Genomic DNA, 22652 nt, shown 5'->3' with positions numbered 1-22652 from the left:
GTTAATCACAGTAAAGTGGCTAATGGACCAGAAGAGGAAGAAGACATTACTCCAAGAATGACAAAAAAAAACAAAACAATTCTGATAAAACTTTCAAATACATTCTAGGAAAATATCTTGGTTTCTACGACTTGTAGTTTGGTCTCGTGAAACAAAAAAAATTGAAATGTTTGGTATAGTGACCATTATTATATTTGGAGAAAAAATGCAGACTAGAATACAATGTAAACTGTGCATTATATTGTGTTGACAGCATCATGTTGTGTGGATGCTCTTCTGCAAGAGGAACGTCACAAAACTTCACAGGATTCCTCAAACATTAATGAAAGAATCAAAGCAACGCTCCAGGTATGACTTTTGTTGAGGGAATAAGATGATATAAACTTAAAAAAAGTTGACTTTACATTTAAAACAAGTCGTATAGTTTAGAAGACAATGCTACCGAATAATAAGAAAATGTATGTAAACTTCTGCATTTGAAGACGGTTAGGAAAATGTATCTTTAAAAGAAAAAACGTCTCGTTATTCTGAAATGGTGCTAATAAAAACAACTTTGGTAATCTAGCTGACCCTAAACGGGAAAAGATCAGCCTGATGTATTTGTCAGACAGCAGGTAAGAAGAAAAAAGGTTGTCTCTTTATACTTTCATCTGTTCGTGCCTGATGTATCTATTCAGCCACAGTCGCATGCATTCGTGAAGATACATGAGCTTGCATGTTTTTCCATCCAGTATTTTTCTTTCTCCCATACTGTTGGCGCTCTCTCTAGCCCACTTGCTCCCCGCTGATTTCCTCTCTTTGAGTTTAGGGTCAGCAGGATGAGCTTTGGTCTTCTGCGTGACCCTGGGAGAGAGTCTCAAAAGAGGCCGGGTTACAGGGCCACCTGAGATCACTTCTGCTGCACTCCGCAGGACTCGACAGCTACGGAGACAGGAAGCTGTAATTAGGACTGGAGGAGGCTTAACTCTCATGCTTGGCTCTGCTCCTCTCTACCCCGATCTCTCTCTCGTTCTGTTGACAAAAACGCTCAAGCATTAAGAGACCAAAACTCATAATTGCATGTGGTTGAGAGGATTGTAGACCACAGATCTGAGGCAATTTAATGCTTCATTTATTCACCTTTGTTGTTGTGTGTTTCACAGAATCCATCCAACACATTGTGCACAAGAGAATTGTCAAAGATGTTAAAAGTGAGCCAGTCGGTTAATGATACCGTTAGTTAGTAATTACTGTGGGATTCACTGGAACAAGGAATAAAACAAACCGTCATGCTCTGGACTTGGCATTTTGTTAATAACAACCTCTCTGACTCACTGGACCAGTTTTGCTCCAATAATAACTGTAACGCGTCAAAAGAGGAAACAGAAAATAAATGGTGAGACTTATGTGCATAATCATTCTCTGAATTTTCTTAAAATTAAGGAGACTAAGCGGGAACTTTGTCCATTTGGTTCGTTTGTCATGAATATATGACCCAGAATGAGAAAAATCCGTGATAGAAAATGAATTGTGGTCATGGACGTCGTAAAAGCAAATGTGCAATTCGTTATTTAAATATTTGACGTGATGGCAGACTTAACTGACTTCCATTTTTGGTTTATCTACTTTTTCACAAGATGATAAAATCATCTTGTGAAAAGCTCATTCTGTGTTTACCCTTTTCCATAAAAATATTTGGTTGCTCAGCAACATTTCAGGTTGTTTTTTGTTAAATCCAGTTTTACTGACCTTTTAATATGGAATTGTTTTGGGGACTGAAGTATAAATTCCAGGTGTCGGGTTCAGCGGAGCAGACTTAATCATGCCATAGACAACATGGGGTGTGTACATCACAGGTATTAAATACATTTCACATAAAATTACTTGGCACTTTCTATTGCGAACTTGTAAAAACAACAACAAAAAATTCACACGTAATAGAGTTTAGATAGCTGGACCGTCTTTTGGTACTGAGGATATTCAGGCGCAGACCAGAGTCCTTTGGGTATATCTCGTGTTGTCTGGGAACTTGTGGTTGGGTCTCGGTGGCGAGACTTTGGAGTTTGTTGGCTGAGGTTGACGGCTCAATATATTGAGTTTGTTGGGGCTTATCTAAATGGTAACTGGGATCTTGGGGGGGTTAAGAAGTCGGGCAAATTGCTTTGACCTTTTGTCTTTTTCCCTTTGGTAAAACAGCAGATTGTCCTCTCTTTCAGCGCATCAAGTTGACGACTGCTTTCAAAGCTGTTTCCACTCAACTGTTCATTCAGCTCTGTCTACTACAGATAATTTTAAGACCTTGTTAAACTGGTTGATGCACCCAAGATGTCATCAATAAGGTATTTTTATAGCTCCCTGTCAAAGTTGCATACATGTTGTACAAAGCAAAGACGACTGTGAACAAGCAGGGATGAGTTTGTGACGCACCTCAAACTGTGCTTGAGGCAATGTTCAGACACCCCTGAATTATTTCCAGGGTTTTGACTAGAGTTAATCCAACATAGTTTGGTCCGTGCTTAAAACTGTTTCAAGTCGTGATAAATGTACTTAGCAGTTGTGCGGAAAGGAGACAGAAGTTTGCCGACTACACAAACTTGTCAGGCCTACATATGTTTTCTTCACTCCCCGTTTAACCGTTTCCATTCCTCTCCTCAGGGTCCCGTTAGCATCGGACACATAACAGACTCATGGGCAGGAAGAAATAAAGGCATCAGTTCAGGTGAGTGCTTCACCAATCTGCAGTAACTCTCCACATGTTTCCCTTACGCCAGAAGCAGTAACTTTGAGGTTTTGTTTTACAGCCTCTCCCCAGCTGACCTGTGGGTTGAGTCCTGGCTGTGGGGATTTGTTGTTGGCGGGCCAGCTCCACGGGTGTCTATGTGAGCGAACGGTAATGAAGTCCAGCATGAAGCAGTGGCGGAGGCTGTTGTTGGTGGCCATGCTGGTCTGGATTCTGGTCTTTCTTGCTCTGCTCTCCTACTTCCTGGATGCCCGTGTGGACGAGTCTCTGACTTCTGTTGGCTCTTTACTCTCCCAGCATCCTGACACCAGGCGGCTGGCCTCCATACAAGCCTCCAATCAGCAGCATGCCGTCTTTGGCTTAAGACCTGAACAGGCTTTGCAATTAACTACGACGTATCTCAGAGACAAACCAGGACCAGGACCCTCCACCAGCTCCATAACCTCAGAGACCAGCATGGAGGCAAGCCAGAGCCCTTACGTGACTTACGGTAGCCAGGAAGCGGGTCACCAGGAGTACCTGGACCCGCAGAGCCTGGCTGCCTGGTCCTCCTTTGGTACAGAGAACGTGGGCTCTCATTCAGACCCTGCGGTCCAGAGTCGTGAGAGAATGTACCAGAACCAGATCGGTGCCACACACTATCACGGCGGTGAAGATGAAGAGGATGGCAGAGAAGATCAGGATCTTGAGCCCAAAATTAGGACTGCAGGAGACGGGAGAACTGGTGGCGAGTCTTCTGACTTGGAAGACTACTATTTCTCCCGATCTGCCTCTGTGGTGCGGAGGCTGTGGAAGGGCCACGCGTCCGCCGGCATGCTGAGTCCCCGACTGCAGCGCGCCATGAAGGACTACATGAGCGCGAACAAACACCACGTTTTCTACAACGGACATCGCAAAGGTTCCCAGAGTGCCAAAGCGTTGCTGTGTCAAATGAAGGCCCAGGGTCAGCTGAAAACGGTGGATGGGTTGGAGGAGCCCTTCTCTTCTCTCGGCTGGGCCGACTTCGTGCCATCCCGTCCGCTGGAGCTGCTGAACAAACGGCAACAGGGCAGGAGTGGCTTCAAAAGCTGCGCAGTTGTCACCTCTGCTGGCGCCATCTTGCGTTCCAGGCTGGGCAAGGAAATAGGTGAGTGTTGAAAGCAAACATGGAGAGCTATGATAGGTATGAAGCATAAACCGGTTTATAATTCCTTTTAATTTGTTGTTGTGAGGCCACTCTTCTTGTGGTAGATCAACCACATGGATATATTTTAACAGAAACGGCAGCAAATTGTGGTTCTCGTATGTGAAAATAAACAATTTTGTTAGCAGTAGCAGTGCCATAGATGTAAAAAAAAAAAAAAAGAGAAAACATGTTTTATTGAACTGTTCTCACAATTTAAAATTGTTTTAATAAGCTGTCAGATGTTTAAATGTACTGAAGTGACAGGATGTTTGACGCATAAAGTTGCAATGTACTGCCACTCCCATACATGTCGCTGCATGTCGTCCATCGCTCCTGGGCTCTTCCAATGTTTACGATCTGTTTGAAGAGCTGCTGCTTTGCTATTGAAACTTAAGGCATTTTTAAAAAAAAAACTTTTTTGAGTACAGTCAGAAAACTTTGTCGCCTGTCTGTATGGCATCCAACTTACCCAAGTACATAGCCTGACTAAATAACCCCTTAATACCATCTTGTTGAAGGACAACATGGATAATACACATATTGGACATTCATACGCTAAAGCTTAAAATGTAGTTGGTGGTTATTCAGCCGTTTGGTCAAGTCTTTCAACATCGGGTACAACTTTTAAAATAGGCATCTTTTAATTCATCTTTTTTCTCGCAGTAGAAATCGATGTAACCATAACTATTGGCAAATGGCAGCTACCTTGATGACAATCACCTTCACCTTGATGACAATTAAACATGGAAAACACAAGTTTTCCATGTTTAATAAGCCCATTTATCAGTGAAATTGGCTTATTCAGAAGTCAACCAAAGTGAAGCTTTCGTGTTTCATGATAATGTAGACAAGACGACTCGTTTTGCAAGCATGAGAAGCCAATATAACACACTGTAGAAAAGGTAATGTCCTGGAGAAATGTCTGTACTTTCTCAAATATTAAAACATATTTTTGGAGGAAATTGCATTGTTCTTCGCAACAGGAATGTCTGCGGGACTGAAAGAAGTCCCGCAGACATTCAGCATGCCCTGAATGCAAAACAACAAGAAGCACTTTGTTGGTAGTGAAGTTACAACAGGACATTTTAGAAGATTTTGTGTGATACACTTGGAAATCTTTCTACGAGTAGACGTTTTTCCCTGAATAAGAAACAAATAATTCTGAGTAGCATGCAGTCACTCTTTTTTTTTTTTTGTTATTTCCTGTGCATGTTTAGAGATTCAGATAAGAAAAACACTGACTAGTTCTCATGCAAATCTGCAGCACCTGCTGTAAGAAGATAAAATGAAATTTGTAAGGAAAATCAGAGGAAGCTAATGTACAATTCAACGAAACTGTATATTTATGTGTACAATAATTCTACACTGTGCTGGACTTGCAACCAGCCCGGCGTGTACCCCACAGGGTTCCTGCCTTAGCATATGACTGCTGGAGAAATGTGCCGCCAAATTAAAACACGACACATTGTACAAGAACTTGTACAATATGGCGTGTTTATACCCACGAGTACTTTCTCACGTGTGACAGAATAGCTATTTCTTGCAAATAAAAATCGGGGGCGGAAAAGTTTACACTAAGTTTGACTATGAGAACTCAATCGGAGAGAAGAAACCCAGTGAGAACCCATGGAAGACCTCTGGAGACTGGAGGAGATGCAGAGACCCACAGCTCAAATGGAGGACCTGTCAACGGCACAACAGAAGTGTTAGCTTTGACTCCAGTAGTCTGGCCCTTATGCGAGGAAAGGGAGCCACATGAAAATCCCCTTTGACGTTTGCCTCAAGCTATGTGGAGGACACGGTAAGCACATGGAAGAAGAAGAAACTCTTGTCAAATGAGACCAAAACTGAGCTGCGAGTAGAAAAACTAATCTTCACACTACGCTGAACACATCCTGTTGTTGGGATGCTTTTCTTTAGCACTGACAAGGAAGCAAAAGGGATTAGATTGGTAGATGGATGGAGCTAAATGCATGTCAAACCTGGAAGAACAACCTGCTGGAGGCTGCAGATATCTTGGCCGTCCATCAGGACAACAGCTCCTGAATATGAAGCTGCAATGCAACTTCATATTAAGAAATGTGACTCGATTCAGAGCTGGATCTAGTCAATCTAATGGAGCTGTAGGAGGATTGAGGAAATGTCTGTTTCTAAATGAGTAAAACCGGTACATGTCACTCACGTAACTTTTTTTGTAGAGAAAAAAATTTGAAATGCATTGTAGCCCTTTTGTTCACCATGGTGTGGAGTTTTGTCTTGGTTCCTCATTCACACTCCTGATAAAAACCACACAGGCTTGTTAAAAAAAAAAAAAGAGTTACTTTTATCTCTCTTCCGATGAGCGGTGTTCAGGTTTCCTGGGGCTTTCACAGATGAGCTTGTCAATCTGATTGTGCGGAAAGTTGAGTTTTTGCTTCGTACGTTTTATCTCTCTCCGTCAGAACGTGTGTGTTCTTGGGTTTTAAGCGACTATTGGCAGCTTTTCTGTAAGCGAGGAGAGTGTGAACTCGGCGACAGATGGCTCACTAGAAAAAGCAAAAAAAAAAAAAAAAACCCTCTGGTAGCTAATCAGCCTTCTTCACATCACGTATAGCTTCCTTGCATTTCTGAAACACCTATGAGGCATAAAGCAGAAGGATTAATCATCTCGGCTTGAGCTTTACGCTCATCAACTTCATTTTTGTGACGTTTTTGTTTCCTGAGACTGTGAAGCATTTGCTGCCTGAGATGACATTGTCCTGGACAGAGAGGAACTGACTAAGCAGGTTTCTTGGAAAATCAGATGCAGGTGATGTAAAGCTGCATTATGCACTTGATCTTGCGGTCATGGTGGAATTGACTTGTTGTGCTGTGTCAGAGGAAACGTTAGTCGTTCTGCTTTAGTCTTTCCATAGCTCTCCTTAATGTGAAATAGCTTGAAGTGCTAAAAGATTCCTGCACATTTACAGAAATGCTGACTAAATCCTTATTCCAGTGTACGCTACAGCGTGTGACTACATGTGTTGGGAGTTTTTCCTTCTGATTTTTCTCTCCTGTCTCCTCAAAGGACACATCTGATTTGACAAATAAAAACAGGCAGCTTGATTTTCTCTCCAATTTTGTCTCCATTTCACATTCCTCATGCACATGAGAGCCTGTTCTACCTTTAGCCTCCGTGTTTGTTCTTGTTTTCCCCCTTGTATTACGATACGGACGAAGATGCTCTCGAGCAAACAAGGTTCACCTGTTTCTGTCGTTGCACATAAGTCAACAGATTTACATTCTGATACAGTCGAAACCAGACATTTACCGTTTACTCTGAAACCATTTTTCCTCATTATCTGTCATGAAATCAGACTAAATCTTTCATTTTTTTACACCAATTAGGATTACCAAAATTCTTTCTGTTTGTGAAGTGCCAGAACATTTTGAGTTGGATCAGATACTGATAATGATTTACTTTTGGTCCTTATCTCTTGACTCAGAACTGAGTCCGGTTTTTAGGCCACCGCACACAGATGTGTCCGTGGATTTTCTACAAGTTTTTTCCGGAATTTGTGAAGGCCACTAGTCCAAAGCATCACCGCTGTACTTCAGAGACGGGATAGTGTTGTCGGGTTTGCGAGCGTCTCTCCTTTATCCTCCAAATGTAGCAAGGCCCGTTGGGGCTGAAAAATAAATTTTTGTGTCATCAGACCACAGGAAATGAAAAATAAATAAACTTTGAACATGCAAACTTTAATCTGTCTTTTTAATTGCTTCTGAAATAATGGCTTCTTCCTTTGAGAGCGGCCTTCGAGCCCGTGTCGGTAAAGGATTCATTTCACTTCAGGTAATGACCACCTCTTATCGGCCTCTGCCAGGTTTCTTCACAAGGGCTTATTTTCTGCAGTTGATGGGCAAATTTCACTCTAAAGCCGATGGCAGGACGTTCCAACGATGTTTGTCTTTCACAGGTGTGTTGAATTAACTTATTACAAACTTTAAAATGCCATGATATTCCAATTTAGGCTCTCGCAGGTAGATTTAACGCATTGCAGTCTAAGCTTATCTGAACTTTTAAATTTAAAAGTGGTAACAAACAAGACCAGCCAAATTATTTATACTTGATAAATTCCAGAAAAATGAGAGCTATAACTAAAAAAAGAAAAAAAAAATGAGTACAATAAATTATTATTCATGGTCATCGGCACTGACGTTTGTCCCATACATACAAATACAATACAGCAGCAGGGGTGTTGACTCAGTGTTTCATCATCCCATGTCTCAATAAATAAAAGAAGGGGTACGATACTTGATGCAACTCAATAAACAAGATGAGCGTCATGTGGCCACAGTAACCACCAAGCAACTGTGTGGTGCTAGAAGAGCTGGCTTTTACGTGACAGCAGTTCTTTAGTTCGGCCTCCACAGGAAATCAAACTGCATTGATCTTCCTCTACTTGCCGTCGCCCTGCTGTGCTTTTCGAAAGACGGTTTCAATGTGCATTATGCAGCTCATCGCTAATAATCAATATGCTTGAAAATAAATGAGAATCTGTCATCGTTGCCGTGGCACATGCAGGTTTGCTGGCATTTTGGCTTCGGTGTTTTTCACTGGCTGAAGCCTTTATGTGAGCGGTTTGCTACTGTGGAGTTCAGTGGAGCGTGTGGAAGTGGCACGGTGGGTGACTGCCATCATCTGGAGGATGGAGGGAACAACACCCAATCCGAGGGCGAAGGCAATCGTGTTGGAACAACAAATCATTCAAAGGTGCAGGAACAGGAGCCGGATACTCCCATGTCAGGCTGGTGAACAAATGATTAATGAGACAGTGGGGGGGGAATGTAATCTTTTCTTTTCAATGTTATGTTTTGAAAACAAAGGGCTTGTGAACAAGCAGGTAAAGAAAAAGAATGTGTTGCATTGTCTTTTCATTGCATGGCACAAGTGATAAAACATTCAGCTCTGTTATTGTGATAAATTGTCTAGGGCTTTTTATGCTGCAGGTTGTGTTTTCTCTCATCCAATTTAAAATTTAGTTTTATCACAACGGGTCTCTCTTGTAGATGAGATGACCTGTGTTAATAAAGGTCAAATAAATGAATAATAAACTGATTAATAAAACGGAACCTTAAAAAGTTTGAATATTACTGAAAAAGTAAAAACTTTTCCAAGCTTTTATTTTTGTTTAATTTGATGATGGTAACTTACGTCTGACAAAAAAATGTTACCTCGTAAATTTAGAACGTTGGATAAAAAAATAATAAAAAAATTTGTCTGTCAAGTGAAACGTAATCACCAATAAGTTCGCTATCAGTGAAACTCATTCTGGACCTCCAGCAGATTATTTTCCTCTTCACACTTCTTCCAGACTCTCGGACCTTAATTTCCAAATTAAATATAACATTTATATTTACTTAACATGAGAACTTTGGAAGCCTGAGGAAAAGGTCAGTCTTTTTTCTTTTTACCCCAGACAAGTCACTTCTCACACTCTGAGCTTAGGACGAGAGCAGCTCGACAAATTTTGCCCATCTTCTCACTGCGTCTTTATTCTGTCCACTGTGTCTGGGAATCTCCTGCAAACTGTTTCGTAATCTTAGTTTCACAGTCGTCTTTAGGTTGTGGTTGTCCATGTTGATTTTGGGATTTTCTTCTATCACACTTTTTCCTTCCACTCAACTTTCCTCCAATCTTCTCAAATAGGGTACTCTGTGAGCAGCCAGCCTCTTTAAGAATGACATTTTTTTTTTGAGTCACTTTCTGCAGATAGTTTCAGACTGTTTGGTCAGAAGTCTGTCTGACCAAACAGTCTGAAACTAGAGATAATGGATTAAAAATCCATTTTTAGAAATCCCTTAAATCTTTTATTGTTTAGATGTAACATTCTTAGCATTGCGTTTTTGTCAGCATGAAGCAATAAACATCTAAAGCATTATTGTTAATGCTTTATTTTATTACAATACTCCTGTATGTAGTTTGGCTCCCTCAGCTGTGATTTGGAGGAAATCTGCTGAAAATGAATGCGCAAATGACGGAATGCCCTCTAGTGGTGGAATCAGACATGACACCGATTACGTTGGAAACGACAGCATCGTAAAAGTTATAAACCTTATTAAATCTGTACATCGTATCAGTTTTTCTGCAATTTGTTTCTCTGCATGTCCAGTGTTTCAGTAGGATTACAGACTTTTAATTTAATTTATAGTTGATGCCAAAATCTGCCAGAAGTAGAGACATGTAACGTAATCACATGGCAATCAGCATGTCTGGATGCAAAAGGACTGAAATGACACCAAATTTCTCTGTTTAGCATTTTGTACATTCATCGTCTAAACATATTCACAGTCAGCCCTTGTTTCTAGTAATGGATAAATATACTAAGGTGACCAGTGCAGAAAACTAAAATAATTATGGCAAAACGAATAGAATAACATTTAATAAGACAAATACAGCTGGAGGTCTTTCTTACTCTAACAGGCATTTTCTGCTCCATTTCTGTCTCACTTTACTTTCCAGTAAGGTACATCTACTTCCTGTGTGGCACAAAAACCATGAATCCTTTTATCGTGGGGAAGGTTTTCTATTCCATATCAAAAAATACTTCTTTTTTTTTTTTTTTTTGTTAAATAAAACACTATTATGCAGTCTTTGACAGCTGTTAACCTGTCGGATCTCCAGTCTCTGAACTAACAACCAGCATGCAAAAAGAGCGTCAGGAGAGATGTATCATTTTTCTGTTAGACAAATATAAAACAGGAAGCAAGGTGTCTTTTGGAAATGATGTTTCATTAACGTGTTGCAGAAACTGAAAATGATCTCTGGAGGCAGACAGAAGATTTCAAAACAGCATCCAGCCGTTTGATTTTATCCTCGATAAAAGTAAAGAATCAGAGAAGCTGTAATTAAATCCCTGAAGATATTTTAGTCTTCAGCAGCAAAGATTAAAACATTTCCATCACTGTTTAAAAGACGATAGAAATACACACAAAACGAAGAAACCATTCTGGTTTAACAGGCATACATTTCTTAATTTTTTTTTTCTGATTTTTCCTTTTTGCCTTTTTATTACTTTAATGTCTGTCACATAATGGCACCACCATTTTGTGTTTTTCTTCTGTGGATGTTTGAGATTTGAGCTCATGTCCCTCCTTGAGAACGTCATGACTCAGGTTTTCCTTAGTTCTTGGTATCTTAAGTTTAGGTAAATATGATTTATTTATGTCGTAAATATTGTGCTGTAAGGTTAAATTGACCTGAAAGCTGGCTTTCAAAGTTGTGACATTCTGGAAGATAAATCCATTAAGATACATTGTTGTTTGTTTGTTTGTTTCTTTTAAATGTATTGTTTTTATCAGGACTGTTAAATAATGGCACCATTATTTTGTTTTTATTGTGTGGATGTGTGATGAGGGTCATGACTGATTTCTCTTAGTTCTTGGTATATTTATCTGCAGAAACCACGAACCTTCAGAAACGCATTGACTTTGTTTCTTTAAATTAGAGCAGCTTCATTTTTGAGAAACTGTTTCTTAATGATTTGCAAAACCAAACGCCAGTGCTAAGATTTTTTTTGGAAAAACTGATCTTGATGAAGATGGGGGGGGGGAGTGGATATGATCTGTTTAGACTTCATTTAAAGTCTACCGTTTTAGCAGAGCTCTGTATAAGAGACGTGTTTTGAGTATTTCGCTAGAGCAGCCGGCCAAGCTCAACTGTTTGCTGAGGGGCTGCATGTATGATGAAGAAGAGTCGGATCGTAAGCTGAAGGATCATTCATCCATGTGTCGGTTCGACGCGAGAGGAGGGTTTCTGAAGCTCAATCGATCTGCAAATAAGCTGAAATGTATGTAAATGCTGCACCATCTGTTAGGCTACAGCTTTCATAAAGGCAAATAAACATCAGAGGACGTCAAATGAATCGTTTCACGGCCGTGCGGTATGAAAACGTTTTTAAAAGTGAACTCATTACTCTTCACCCATCAGTTACCTGAGCCAATCACTAGGGGGCGCTTTAGTACTGCTTGTTGCCAGGGAAGAGCGACGCAACAGAGACGGAGAAACGTTTGTGGCTGATCTTCATTTACACAGGTTGGATTATTTAACTAAATAAGAAAATAAATAACTTTGATTATTTTAAAATTGTGAGGGTAATTCTCCCTCACTTTGCTGACTTGGAAGACACAAATATTATCTGACATGACGAACTTCATCTCTTCTGAATAGCGGCCCAAAAATATCACATGACAACTTTCTGATCAAGATTTTAATTAAAATTTCCCTACATAAAATCATAGCTCTTAAAGAGCATACCACTATATATTAAGCCAAATACTATTTCTAACCATGCTCTAATGAGTCTGCATTAATTTGCCAATTTGTATCAGATGTAATTTATATTTAAGAAATATTTTTGAAATACTTAAGACAGTCTTTCAAAGTTTAATTTGATTAAATTTCAAAACAAAATCACTGGGGTAACATTCAATCTCGCCTCCATATCCACATTTATCAGAAGATTCTATATCATGATTATTGAGGGAAAACATTTTTTTTTTATCACAATTGGTTTTTAACATCATTGTCACAATTATTATTGGTAGCGGCAGTATTTATAATAAGTTTATTATGTAATTTAGATTTTGATTTGTATTTGTCTCCATTCCGCTCAGAATACCTTCTGTTTTAATTGACGTGTCAGGGATAAATTGAAGCCTGGACACAATGCATCAAGCATTAAATGTTTTTTTTATTATTATTTTAACCACCATTTTAATTAACTTATTCTGTTCTGATGCTTTTACTGTGAAGGTTTTGTCTTATTCATGTTATTAATAATGACAAAAAACGTGGTATTGCTTTGGCCGCTCAGCTGAGTGAATACAACGTTCGTTAGCAATCCAAACCAATGTGACAAACCAGACGACCCTAAAGAGCATCAACGTCCATTGAGATGTTCGTGAACTGTTACCTGCTGGTAGATAGTGACAGTTGGATGAGAGGGCTGCTCTTTTTTTTAGCTTTTCATTTTAAAGTATTGAGGAGGAAACATCTTTAAAACGCTGTCCTTTTACAGTTAGAAAGTCCAAAGTTTAGTGATGTAACACTTGTTCCTCTCACTGAGACAAAACTTTGCTGGAAAACCCAAAAATCAGATTATTTTACAAGCTCAGTAGCTAAACACAGTTCTAATTGTGAATGCTAACGGGAATAATGCTGTAATTGTTTCATGGTAATCATTAAGCCAGTAGCCTATTTAATTCCTGCCGCATAAGTTGAGGTATTAGGAGGAATATCAATGAATTGCACCTGAGCAAGCACAAGAATCTGCAATTCATAGCATGAGCTGTGTAGAATATTTCATGATGGCTCTACAGCTCGTTAACATTTTCCAATCCTTCACAGTTTGAGATCGTTTCTTTGCCCACGCCTACATCTTTGTGTACTTTGATATCAGCTCAGTCCTTTGTCCTTTTGTTGACTTTGGCCCTTGTTTGTCATTTTAGACGCTCATGATGCAGTTTTGCGGTTCAACGCGGCCCCAACAGAGGGATATGAGCATGATGTGGGAAACAAAACTACCATCCGCATCATCAACTCGCAGGTACGTCGAAGTCTGAACTCAGATTGATTTGAAGGATTTTGCATTTCAGACTTGTGCAGTTCTCTGATTCACCTGAAAAGTATCTATATTGTTCTTTTCAGAAAGGGCATTGTTGTTAAAACTGATTGAAATTCTCTCAGTCGATACAAAATACGACTCATTCAGGGTACGAGGAATTTTATTGTTGTAGATTGAAGGTGGAAGTTTAAGATTCCAGCTTCTGTAAAATGAAAGAACTTCAAATTAACAGCATATTTGCACAAATGCTTCATACCAGCTGTTCCAGTGAAGCAGATGTTAAATTTGAAATATTCTGTTTGACAACAAACTTGTTAAAGATTTGCTTCAGTATCAGAGACTGATAGTCAAACACTCAATGTTTTCAGTTTTGTTGATGTTGGCTCAGGTTACAGCTATTTGGATTTACACTGCATACCTTTTATGTTTTATAATGGTATGAATTGGAGATGCACAGAGCCATCACAATCAGAATCAACACATTTTTTGCTTGAGTGGTTTGGCAAAGACTAGATAATAGTTTTTTATTATTATTTTCTCTGTTTGAGTTTAACAAAAGCAGATAAAGGACAGAATACATACATCTCTGATTTTACTTTTTATAGGTATATGTTTGAGTAAAATGAAGATTGTTCTTTTATTCTATGGCAACATGTCTCTGAAATTCCAAGCAAAAACATAGTATTTATTTGCAGAAGATGCGGCGCTTTCAGACTGTAAATGTAAAGAAAACAAGTTAATATTCATTTAGAAACAACAATACTAATGTTTTAACTCAGGAAGAGTTCAGAAACCAATATTTGGTGGGAAAACCGTGAGGTTTTCAGTGGATTTGAGTGCAGCAGGCTCTTAATTTTTTCCAGATCTCTATCCCGATACATTAAGACTGCTTTTATAATTGATTACATTTCCTGGCAGATTCACAGTCGCTGTCTCTTTCAAAGAAAATGCTGCATATTTTCAATCCTGTTTGTGTTATAGTCCTTTAAAAAAATGTCATAATCAAACCAACAGATCAGAACCCAAAGGAAACTGGAAATTGGCATCGGCAAGGAAAAGGTTGATCGGTCCATCTCTGGTAAAAGTTTAAACACAGAAGGCAACTTGATACATTATTTTGTGGTTTAAGCATTTGAATAAATATGTTTGGCACAAAAAAGGCTCAAGGCAGCATTAAATTAAATTTGGCATACCTGTAAGTAGACGCCTAAATCATCACGTTTCCTCTTTACAGATTTTGGCGAACCCCAAGCATGAGTTCAACACGAGCTCCATCTATAAGAACATAACGCTGGTGGCCTGGGATCCTGCGCCTTACACTGTCGACTTGCAAAAGGTATGTACCCTGTAGAGGGCCGGCTGCTTATGCATCAGCGGCTTTAAAGGATTATAAATTCATAAAGATCAACGCTGTGATGCGTGAATCGCAGACTATAGAAAATCCAGTACGCATCTGATGAGTCTGACACACTTCATAGAAATGTTCTCCTTCCTCGTCGCATTGCCAAGGTCACTTCAGACATGATATCTGGGCTTCTAATTCCCAGAGAGGATCACACGCACTCTTCAGTTCTCACTCTCATGCTCTCGTCTGATCGCCGTGCGACTTTGAACGAGTTCCGATTTGTTTTTTTGCTTTTACTTTACCACTTTCTTTTTTTCTTTGTGTTGTCACTGTTTCCTGCAAATGTGAGTTTCCAGAAGTTCTGTACCAAATAACTGACTCTAATGACAAGTTCTAATTTATTTTTTTTCTATATCTTTTTAAAAAGTATGAAAATGAGTCAAATAACAGATGTTAGGTACATATCCTTTAACACATGAATGTGGATAATCCTGTAATTTCTTCATTTTCTGCTGCTTCCAACACTACTACTTCTATGAGAGAACTATCAGCTCTTTCTCCTCTTTTATGTGCCGCAGTCCTTGGGAAGAAATATTGTAATTGGTCAAAATGGGAATAACAGCAGCTCAACCTGCAAATACATAAACTGGTTTCAGCCAGGAAAGCATGATTTATGCATCTCTAGTTCCCACAGTCTGTGAGATCCGTTCTATTTGCAATTAAACTTGATTTGCATTTATGCTGTTGGTGGTCTGCTGTCTGAATGGTTTAAATTATTCCTCAGTATTGGCATTACAATTGAAAATAAAATCCACTAGATTAATTAGCTTTTTCCATTTCATCCTCTGGGTTGAAACAGAAGAAAATGATTTTACTCTTTGTGCCTTAGCGGCTTCACACAACAACCACATCAAGAAGAAGCCGTGCTATTAGCCAATTAGCCAATGTTGCTCAGAAAAACTGGGAACAAAACAAGATTTAAAGAAAAAGGGTAATTGGTTTACTTAAATTCAAATAACGTTCAGTGTTCTGCTCCGGTTTCACCATGAGAAATTCTCAGACACAAGAAGAAAGGGAGAAGGATTATTTTCAAGATTTCTGGAAATGGCACGGTGCTTGGAAAGCTCTCGTCTCAACAGCCTCCTGTGCTGCTGTCAAGTGATGATAAGATTGTCTGAATTTATGAAATCAAGAATACGAAAGTGCAGTTTCTGGCACCTTGAAAAGTCATCCACATGGTATTGTTAGTTGGCCTTCCTGCTTTTTGTATTTTTTCTTTTTTTTTGTTTTGTTTTGTCTTTATTGATGGCTGAGTGTCTTCTCAATGCTTTTGTTCAAGTTTCATGGTCATTAAAAGTCTGGTAAATATTTCAAATAAAGTTTTTTTTGTCTTCATTCATGACTATTAGCTTTTGCTTCAAGGATATCAAATTAGCATCAGAATAAACCTCTGAATATTTGTGATGTAATTTGAAATGACAGATCACATTGTTATCCATTTGGAAACCTTGTCGTGGTTTTTATTTATTTTTTTGTTGTGTTTTTCACTGAAATGTTAATTGGTCGAAGGAGAATGAAGAAGACAATTAAAAATGTCTTTATATAAGGCTTCAGCACACACAACCACACATTTATTTCCCCAAATTCACATGTGCAGCTGTGATAATAAACCAAATATTTGAGATGGACTTAGTCTGGCTAAAACCAGACCGCTTACACTTTGCTTGGTACAGAGGGTCTGCGCTGTTGAGAAGCGATTGTAAAAATATATTGAAGTAATGCTACTCTTGGGTAGCATTACCCAGCCTCAGTCACTAAAACAGTAATAAACAACTAATGCTTAAAGTAATTTATTTTCTCTCTTTTCTTAAAAGTACGCTACAAAAAGACAGAAAAACAGCCTCTGGAATGCCAGCTATTTTCACCAAAATATTTTTCTGTAGGTAGCTGCACTTTTAAAATTTTAAAGATATTTTTCCAATTTAAAGTAAAAAATGCCCCTTCAGGCTTTATATCAAGAAGAGTTCAATTGAGTCCAAACTATTAAGACAGCAGCACAAAGTTCAGAAAAAAGTGGCAAGAAGTATGCTGGTTAACTTTTCAAATAATGATACAAACATCTGCAACTTGTGACACTAAAGATCATTAAGTTTTCTCAAAATAAAAATGCAAGTGGACCAACATGTATAAATGTATGTAATGTATCGCATATCATTTTCTTCTTCTTTGTCTTCCTTCTTTGTTTTTAAATGAAGCTGATCGATTGATCGGATGCTTATAAAAATTGGCTGCAGGGTTGCCGTAGTAACACTAAGGAGCAGGATGCTTTGATGTCCACACAGAAAATGAGAGAAAACCATAAAAAGACGTTGCTCAGGTTTTTATGGAAGTTCACCAAGTTCTGAGTCGTCGTACCTCAACGAAACTGTTCAATGTTTGATTCGTGGCCCGGGGCTTTTACTGCACATCTTTCCTTTCTCTTCCACTTTCTGTCTCTATTAATATTTTTATTACAGGGAAAGTTTCATGTTCTCCAGAAAGTAGAAGAAAATATGTTGTTTTAACTGAAGTGTCACCATAATCTGTTGAAATCGATATATTCAGCTCAGGATCGATGCATTTCTACCTTTTTCATTCCTGTTGATTCCAAATACTCTATTTAAAAAAATTAAAAAAATCTCTGTACTTAATGTTTAGTGTTTGATTTAGTTGAAGTCTAATCTGGCAAATAATGAAAAAGGAAAAACCCGGTGATCTCTGCTGACTCGTATTCTCCATGTTCTTTTACTGAAGCGATTTTGTTTTAAGTCCATCTTGTTCAGCCATCATGCATTTTTAAACTCCAGGGTTAACAACAAATGAATAAAACACGACCAACTAACAGTGGGGATAACAGACAAGTAGCAATTGAATATGTTGCAGAGTCAAATATGAAATAAACACATCAAAATCGATGCTCGGGGTCGTGTCAGCGAAGAGATACGGTGGTAGATAAAAATTAAGATTCACAACCGCGTGTTGCTCTGGCCTTAGTGGAAACAGTGAATCAGGGATGAATATGAAGCCGAAGTGCCAGTTCATCTTCAAGACAAAAGAAATGGTGCCGGCTTCTCTTGAACTGCTTGACATCATCTGAGCCTTTCATCTTCTGCAAGTGTCTTCACATTTCTTCTTTTTTTTGTTATTTTTCTCACACTGGTAGGCAGCTTAATTAGATATGTAGAGATGATCTCTTGACCTTTCAACACTAGAACAATTCAACAAATGTAATTCTTAATTTCCAAAAATGACCCCAGATTTGCTCTAACGGATTGAAAATATATATTTTAAAGTGAATGCTATTTAAAAAAATATAAATTCATCACTTTTCCTGCACCACAGATGTTATTATATAGTTAAAACAGTGTTATGTATTTTAACCACATATTGAAGCTTAAGGATGAAACCATCTCTTGGTAAGACTTGCTGTACAAATAAAACTAAAATAGAAAAGTGCCATGCATAGATTAATAAAAACCGCTGATAATCTGAATAATAAAATAACATGGAATTAGGGAAAATATAATGGAATTAATTTCTAGATTTGCAAATGTATACATAAATGTGTCAGTGACATAAATTCCTATGAAATAAATACAACATTAAAGGAGAGATTTGTTCAGAAGATGATGATTTTCTGAACAAAGTTGAACAAACATGTAGTGATTTAATTTCTGTCTGCATTGTTTTACTCATGACGCCTTACAAGCAATGGAAACTTTTACAGCTGCATCTTAATTCAATGATACCACAAACAAATTGCACCCAGAAACAGTAAAATGTCTCATGTTGTTTTAAACGTTTTTATGGCTTTTTTTTTTTTTTTTTGGTGAAGGTTTGATGGAAACTGTGCCAGTGTGAGTTAATCTGCGGTGTTGATGCTGTGAAAAACATTAAGATGCTCAACTATCCACTTAAAGTTTTCTATGGTGGCTTCCCTGCTGAGAATAAGCACACTCTGCAATCCAAAAATCTAAGTTAAATCAACAAATCAGATCTTTGTTAGGCGGTGACTGATGGATTTAGAAAACTCTCGGTGTTTCCTTCGTCATTTAGGGTTAAATTTAGTTTGTTTTTAAAAAATAAATAAATAAAATAAAGGGTCTCGCGTCGTTTTGAATTCCAAAATGCTGGAAGGATCTGAGCGCTTTAAGCACTGCAGTCATCAAGTATAGATTATCTAGTAAGTTTAGTTTTTAAAGCGCTAGAACTTTTATTATAGTAATTATTAAAACCTGTAAATGTTTTATATCTAAGCATTTAAAATGAATGTCTTTCTCGCTTCGACTAATGTGTTTTTTTTTTGTTTTGTTTTTTTCTCCCTCCAGTGGTATGCCAGTCCGGACTACAACCTGTTTGGTCCGTACATAGATCACCGTAAGGCCCACCCCGACCAGCCCTTCTACATCCTGCACCCCAGCTACGTGTGGCGACTGTGGGATGTGATTCAGAGCAACACTCAGGAGAACATCCAGCCCAATCCGCCCTCGTCTGGCTTCATAGGTGAGGACACACAACTCGCAGCGAAATGTGGGCGCTACATACTTCACCGTTCCTGCAGTACCGCCTTTCTACTTTTCAGGTTTCAGCTCTGAAAAATTTGTCTGACAGATCATTTCCTTTCTTCCCAATGAATAATTTCTATCATACATTTAATTAACAAAGCAAAGCAATTTGGGGATATTTCTTAGATTAAGGTTTAATTTGGAACCAGTCAAAAATTGATTGATCAGTTTTTGCATGCAGTGTGTCCGCTTGCAAAGTTCAAGAGTCCAAAAGTGATGTGTGAATTTCTGCAGCATATGGACGTTTATTAAACAATACAATCTTTGAGTGGAAGGGGGCGTCCACAGGGACTGGTGTCACATTGTCAGAATACACAACTGGCTTCAGGCATCAGTATCGCAGGAAAGCAACTCCAACTCTAACGAAGCTTTATTAGTCATCTTCTTTTCTCTTTTAGACCTTGTGAATGTTTCGCTCTAAGTAGATAAAGTGGTTGGATCTTGTTTCTTATTCATTTCCACTGGAAAAAATTGCAAAAAAGGGTCAAGAATCCCCTGAGATGCTGATGTAGGAAGCGTGTACAACCTCCTTAATCACTCTTCTAATGCATTGCATCAGCCTCAGATATTTCGAACTCCCCCACAGATATCGCATTTAGCTCCCCGTTTGGTCTCGTTGTCTACGCCACCGTGGGACCCTCCAGCTTTCCTTCCTGCGACTCCGATAGAGTGGGTTTTATTTTAATACATCTTAATCTGGTAAAGGTAGGCTTTAACGTAAAGAAGTAAAATACTGTGAAAGAAATACAACGCAAGCCGCTTTATAGACGTAAGAACATTATGACAAGACAAATGAATACATAGAGACAAATTTATTAGGTTTGGGCTACATACAAGATAAATGGTGGTGGAACATGTACTTTGTGATCCTTTGAAACATTTTTACTTTATTTACAGTCAAAGTGCTAAAAAAAAAAAAAAAAAAAAAAAAGCAGCAGAGGTTTTAGTCCCAAAATGTATGACAAAATTTCAAAGGATTTTACAGTGACAGAATGACAAACTGAAGAATAGACGCAAGCTTTACTTTCTTTTACAGTTTAACAGAAAAGAAAAAAAAAAACATTTAAAAGCAGGTGCAATACTGTAGTAATTCAGCCATCGTGTCGTATCTTTCAGAAAAGGAAATTCTGTTCAATCTGAATCCTTGATCTTATTTGCACTTGAGCAGATTCATTTAATGAATGCGTGAATAGATGAGAACGACTGGCTATGTGCCCCCTTATTAAAACATGCCATTCAGATGAGAATACTGATTAAAGTGATCACAATGCTATTGGAGGAAGGCAGAGTTTTGAGAGAATCCAGGTGAATCTTTCTTAGTAACTTAATTGCTTTTTGTAACATTTTGATTTTGTGTCTTGAAAAGTGGAATGTAGACCATTTCTTATTTTCTTTTTTACTTGCAACCAGAATCAGTATAAATAAAATGTGATTTAGAATGAAAATTAGTTAAGAATGAATTATTTTTAAGATTATGTACTAAAAATGAATCAAAGTATTTCATATTGAGAGAAACCAATCTCCAGGTAGCCTACGTGGGTTTGACACGGTTTAAGTTACAGATATGAAAACCAGGCTGGGATGAAATGGTAATGCATCGATACAAAGTGGTGTATAAATTGGCGAAGAGGGAACTGACTGAAAGGGAACATCTGAGCAAACACAAAGTCGGTTTCTGATGAATTCATACCTTAAAAAGTCCTTTAAATACTCAGAAATTGAGTGGAATACAGAAGATGGCTTGAGGAAATAAAAAAAATAAATGGAAGCAAGTACACTTTAAAAAGCCCAGTACACAGCAGCCATGTTATGTTTTTTGTTGTTGTTGTTTTTCCATGGAAAAACAAAAGTGTTGCCAGAAATTATTGTTCACCTGTATCATCCACCTTTCTTGGTTTCCGGCAACATCAGCTGTTGGTTGTTTTCTGTACCGGCAAGCAAATTGTTGGCATTAATAAACTTGGCATGGAAGAAAATCAAAGCTGCACGCAGAAAGCCACGACCTCAGTCAGTGCAGCGTGTTCAGGACGACGCGTAGGGCCGACTCCGTGCGAGACGATATCGCCAAGCGTCACCGCCTTGCGGCGGAGAGGAAGCTAGTCCCTGCATACAGCCTCTGAAATCCCGTGGAAAGTTGAAGCTGTCACGATGGCATGTTAGTTCAGATGTTTCACTGTTTGGGACTTTCATGCTTGGGGTCTTGAGGTTGAGGAACGGTTGGTGTAAGATTATTCGAGAGCATCTGTGGAGATCTGGGCCACTGTGTTGCTGTGGACTCTGCGGTTCAAGGGGATTACTGTCGTCTTGGAGGGCATCGAAGTTTTGGCGTTTTCTGACGACCAGTGAGCGCAGTGGAACAGGTCCAGGAAACACCTGTAGAACTGAGAAACAGAAGAACAAAAAAAAAGATAGATACACAGTGAATAGATTTATCCTCATCTGTGGATCGGGAGTGTTTTTCATTTATCTAATTCTGTGTTTGTACAGAGTATTCCTACAAAAATGATCTTTTTAGCTTCCAGATTAAGACGGAGGGCATCACAGCAGGTAATAATAAAGAACACAACAAACTTCTAATAGCTCAGTGGTTCAATTGTGAAAAATTATTGAAAATAAAATGTGCAATTACGTAAAGAGTAATTTACGATAAGATTATCTCCTCAGGGTGCTGTCATGAAGATAAAAGTATTTTCCTTTCCAGATATTATGGAACTGAGCTGTACAAGAAAAAACATGAAAAAGTGCCATTTTATCCATTCATCTTCTATACCAGCAGTGTCACCATTCGCCAACATCACAGGACAAAAACAGACACCATTTTCTGCTTTTACACATCAGCTTATCCATAATGATAGGTATATATAGGCATAAATATTGTCTGGTTTTGCACTTTATGCCACAGAACAAAAGACTGAGCTCATCAACAAATGTCTAAGTAAATATGTTTCAAATGTTTGTTTTTTTTTGTTTTTACTTCCACCAAATGTAACACAAATGATCCAAACATACAGGGAAATAAAGGCACAACAATAACGCAAATAAGTTCAAGTATTAAGTTATTTGTAGCAAACACAAAGAAGTTGGAAAAGTCTACAGAAAGTAAGAAAATGCTGAACTTACAGAGATAAACGTTTGACATGTTCAATATTTAAGCCCCAAAGGTTTATTTATTTTTTTTAGCAGCGTGGGGAGAATAATAAAAAAAAAATGGGGCCTACTAAACATGTCCACAGTT

The 22652-nt window shown here is 38.4% G+C and overlaps 1 protein-coding gene across 1 annotated transcript in view; it reads left to right on the top strand.

Moving 5' to 3' along the window:
• Positions 1–22652, top strand: part of st6gal2a (ST6 beta-galactosamide alpha-2,6-sialyltranferase 2a) — a 57991-nt gene that overhangs the window by 29606 nt on the left and 5733 nt on the right. The window contains exons 2-6 of the mRNA XM_014992192.2: positions 2635–2698; positions 2781–3845; positions 13353–13450; positions 14703–14804; positions 19181–19355. Of these exons, the coding sequence (XP_014847678.2) occupies positions 2873–3845; positions 13353–13450; positions 14703–14804; positions 19181–19355 (1348 nt within the window). The 5' untranslated portion in view covers positions 2635–2698; positions 2781–2872. The remainder of the gene's footprint in view (positions 1–2634; positions 2699–2780; positions 3846–13352; positions 13451–14702; positions 14805–19180; positions 19356–22652) is intronic.

The sequence above is a fragment of the Poecilia mexicana genome, unplaced genomic scaffold, assembly GCF_051168715.1.
Source record: "Poecilia mexicana isolate PSO_F unplaced genomic scaffold, ASM5116871v1 scaffold_2, whole genome shotgun sequence".
Classification (NCBI taxonomy): Eukaryota; Metazoa; Chordata; class Actinopteri; order Cyprinodontiformes; family Poeciliidae; genus Poecilia; species Poecilia mexicana.
This window is presented reverse-complemented; position numbering and strand designations above follow the sequence as displayed.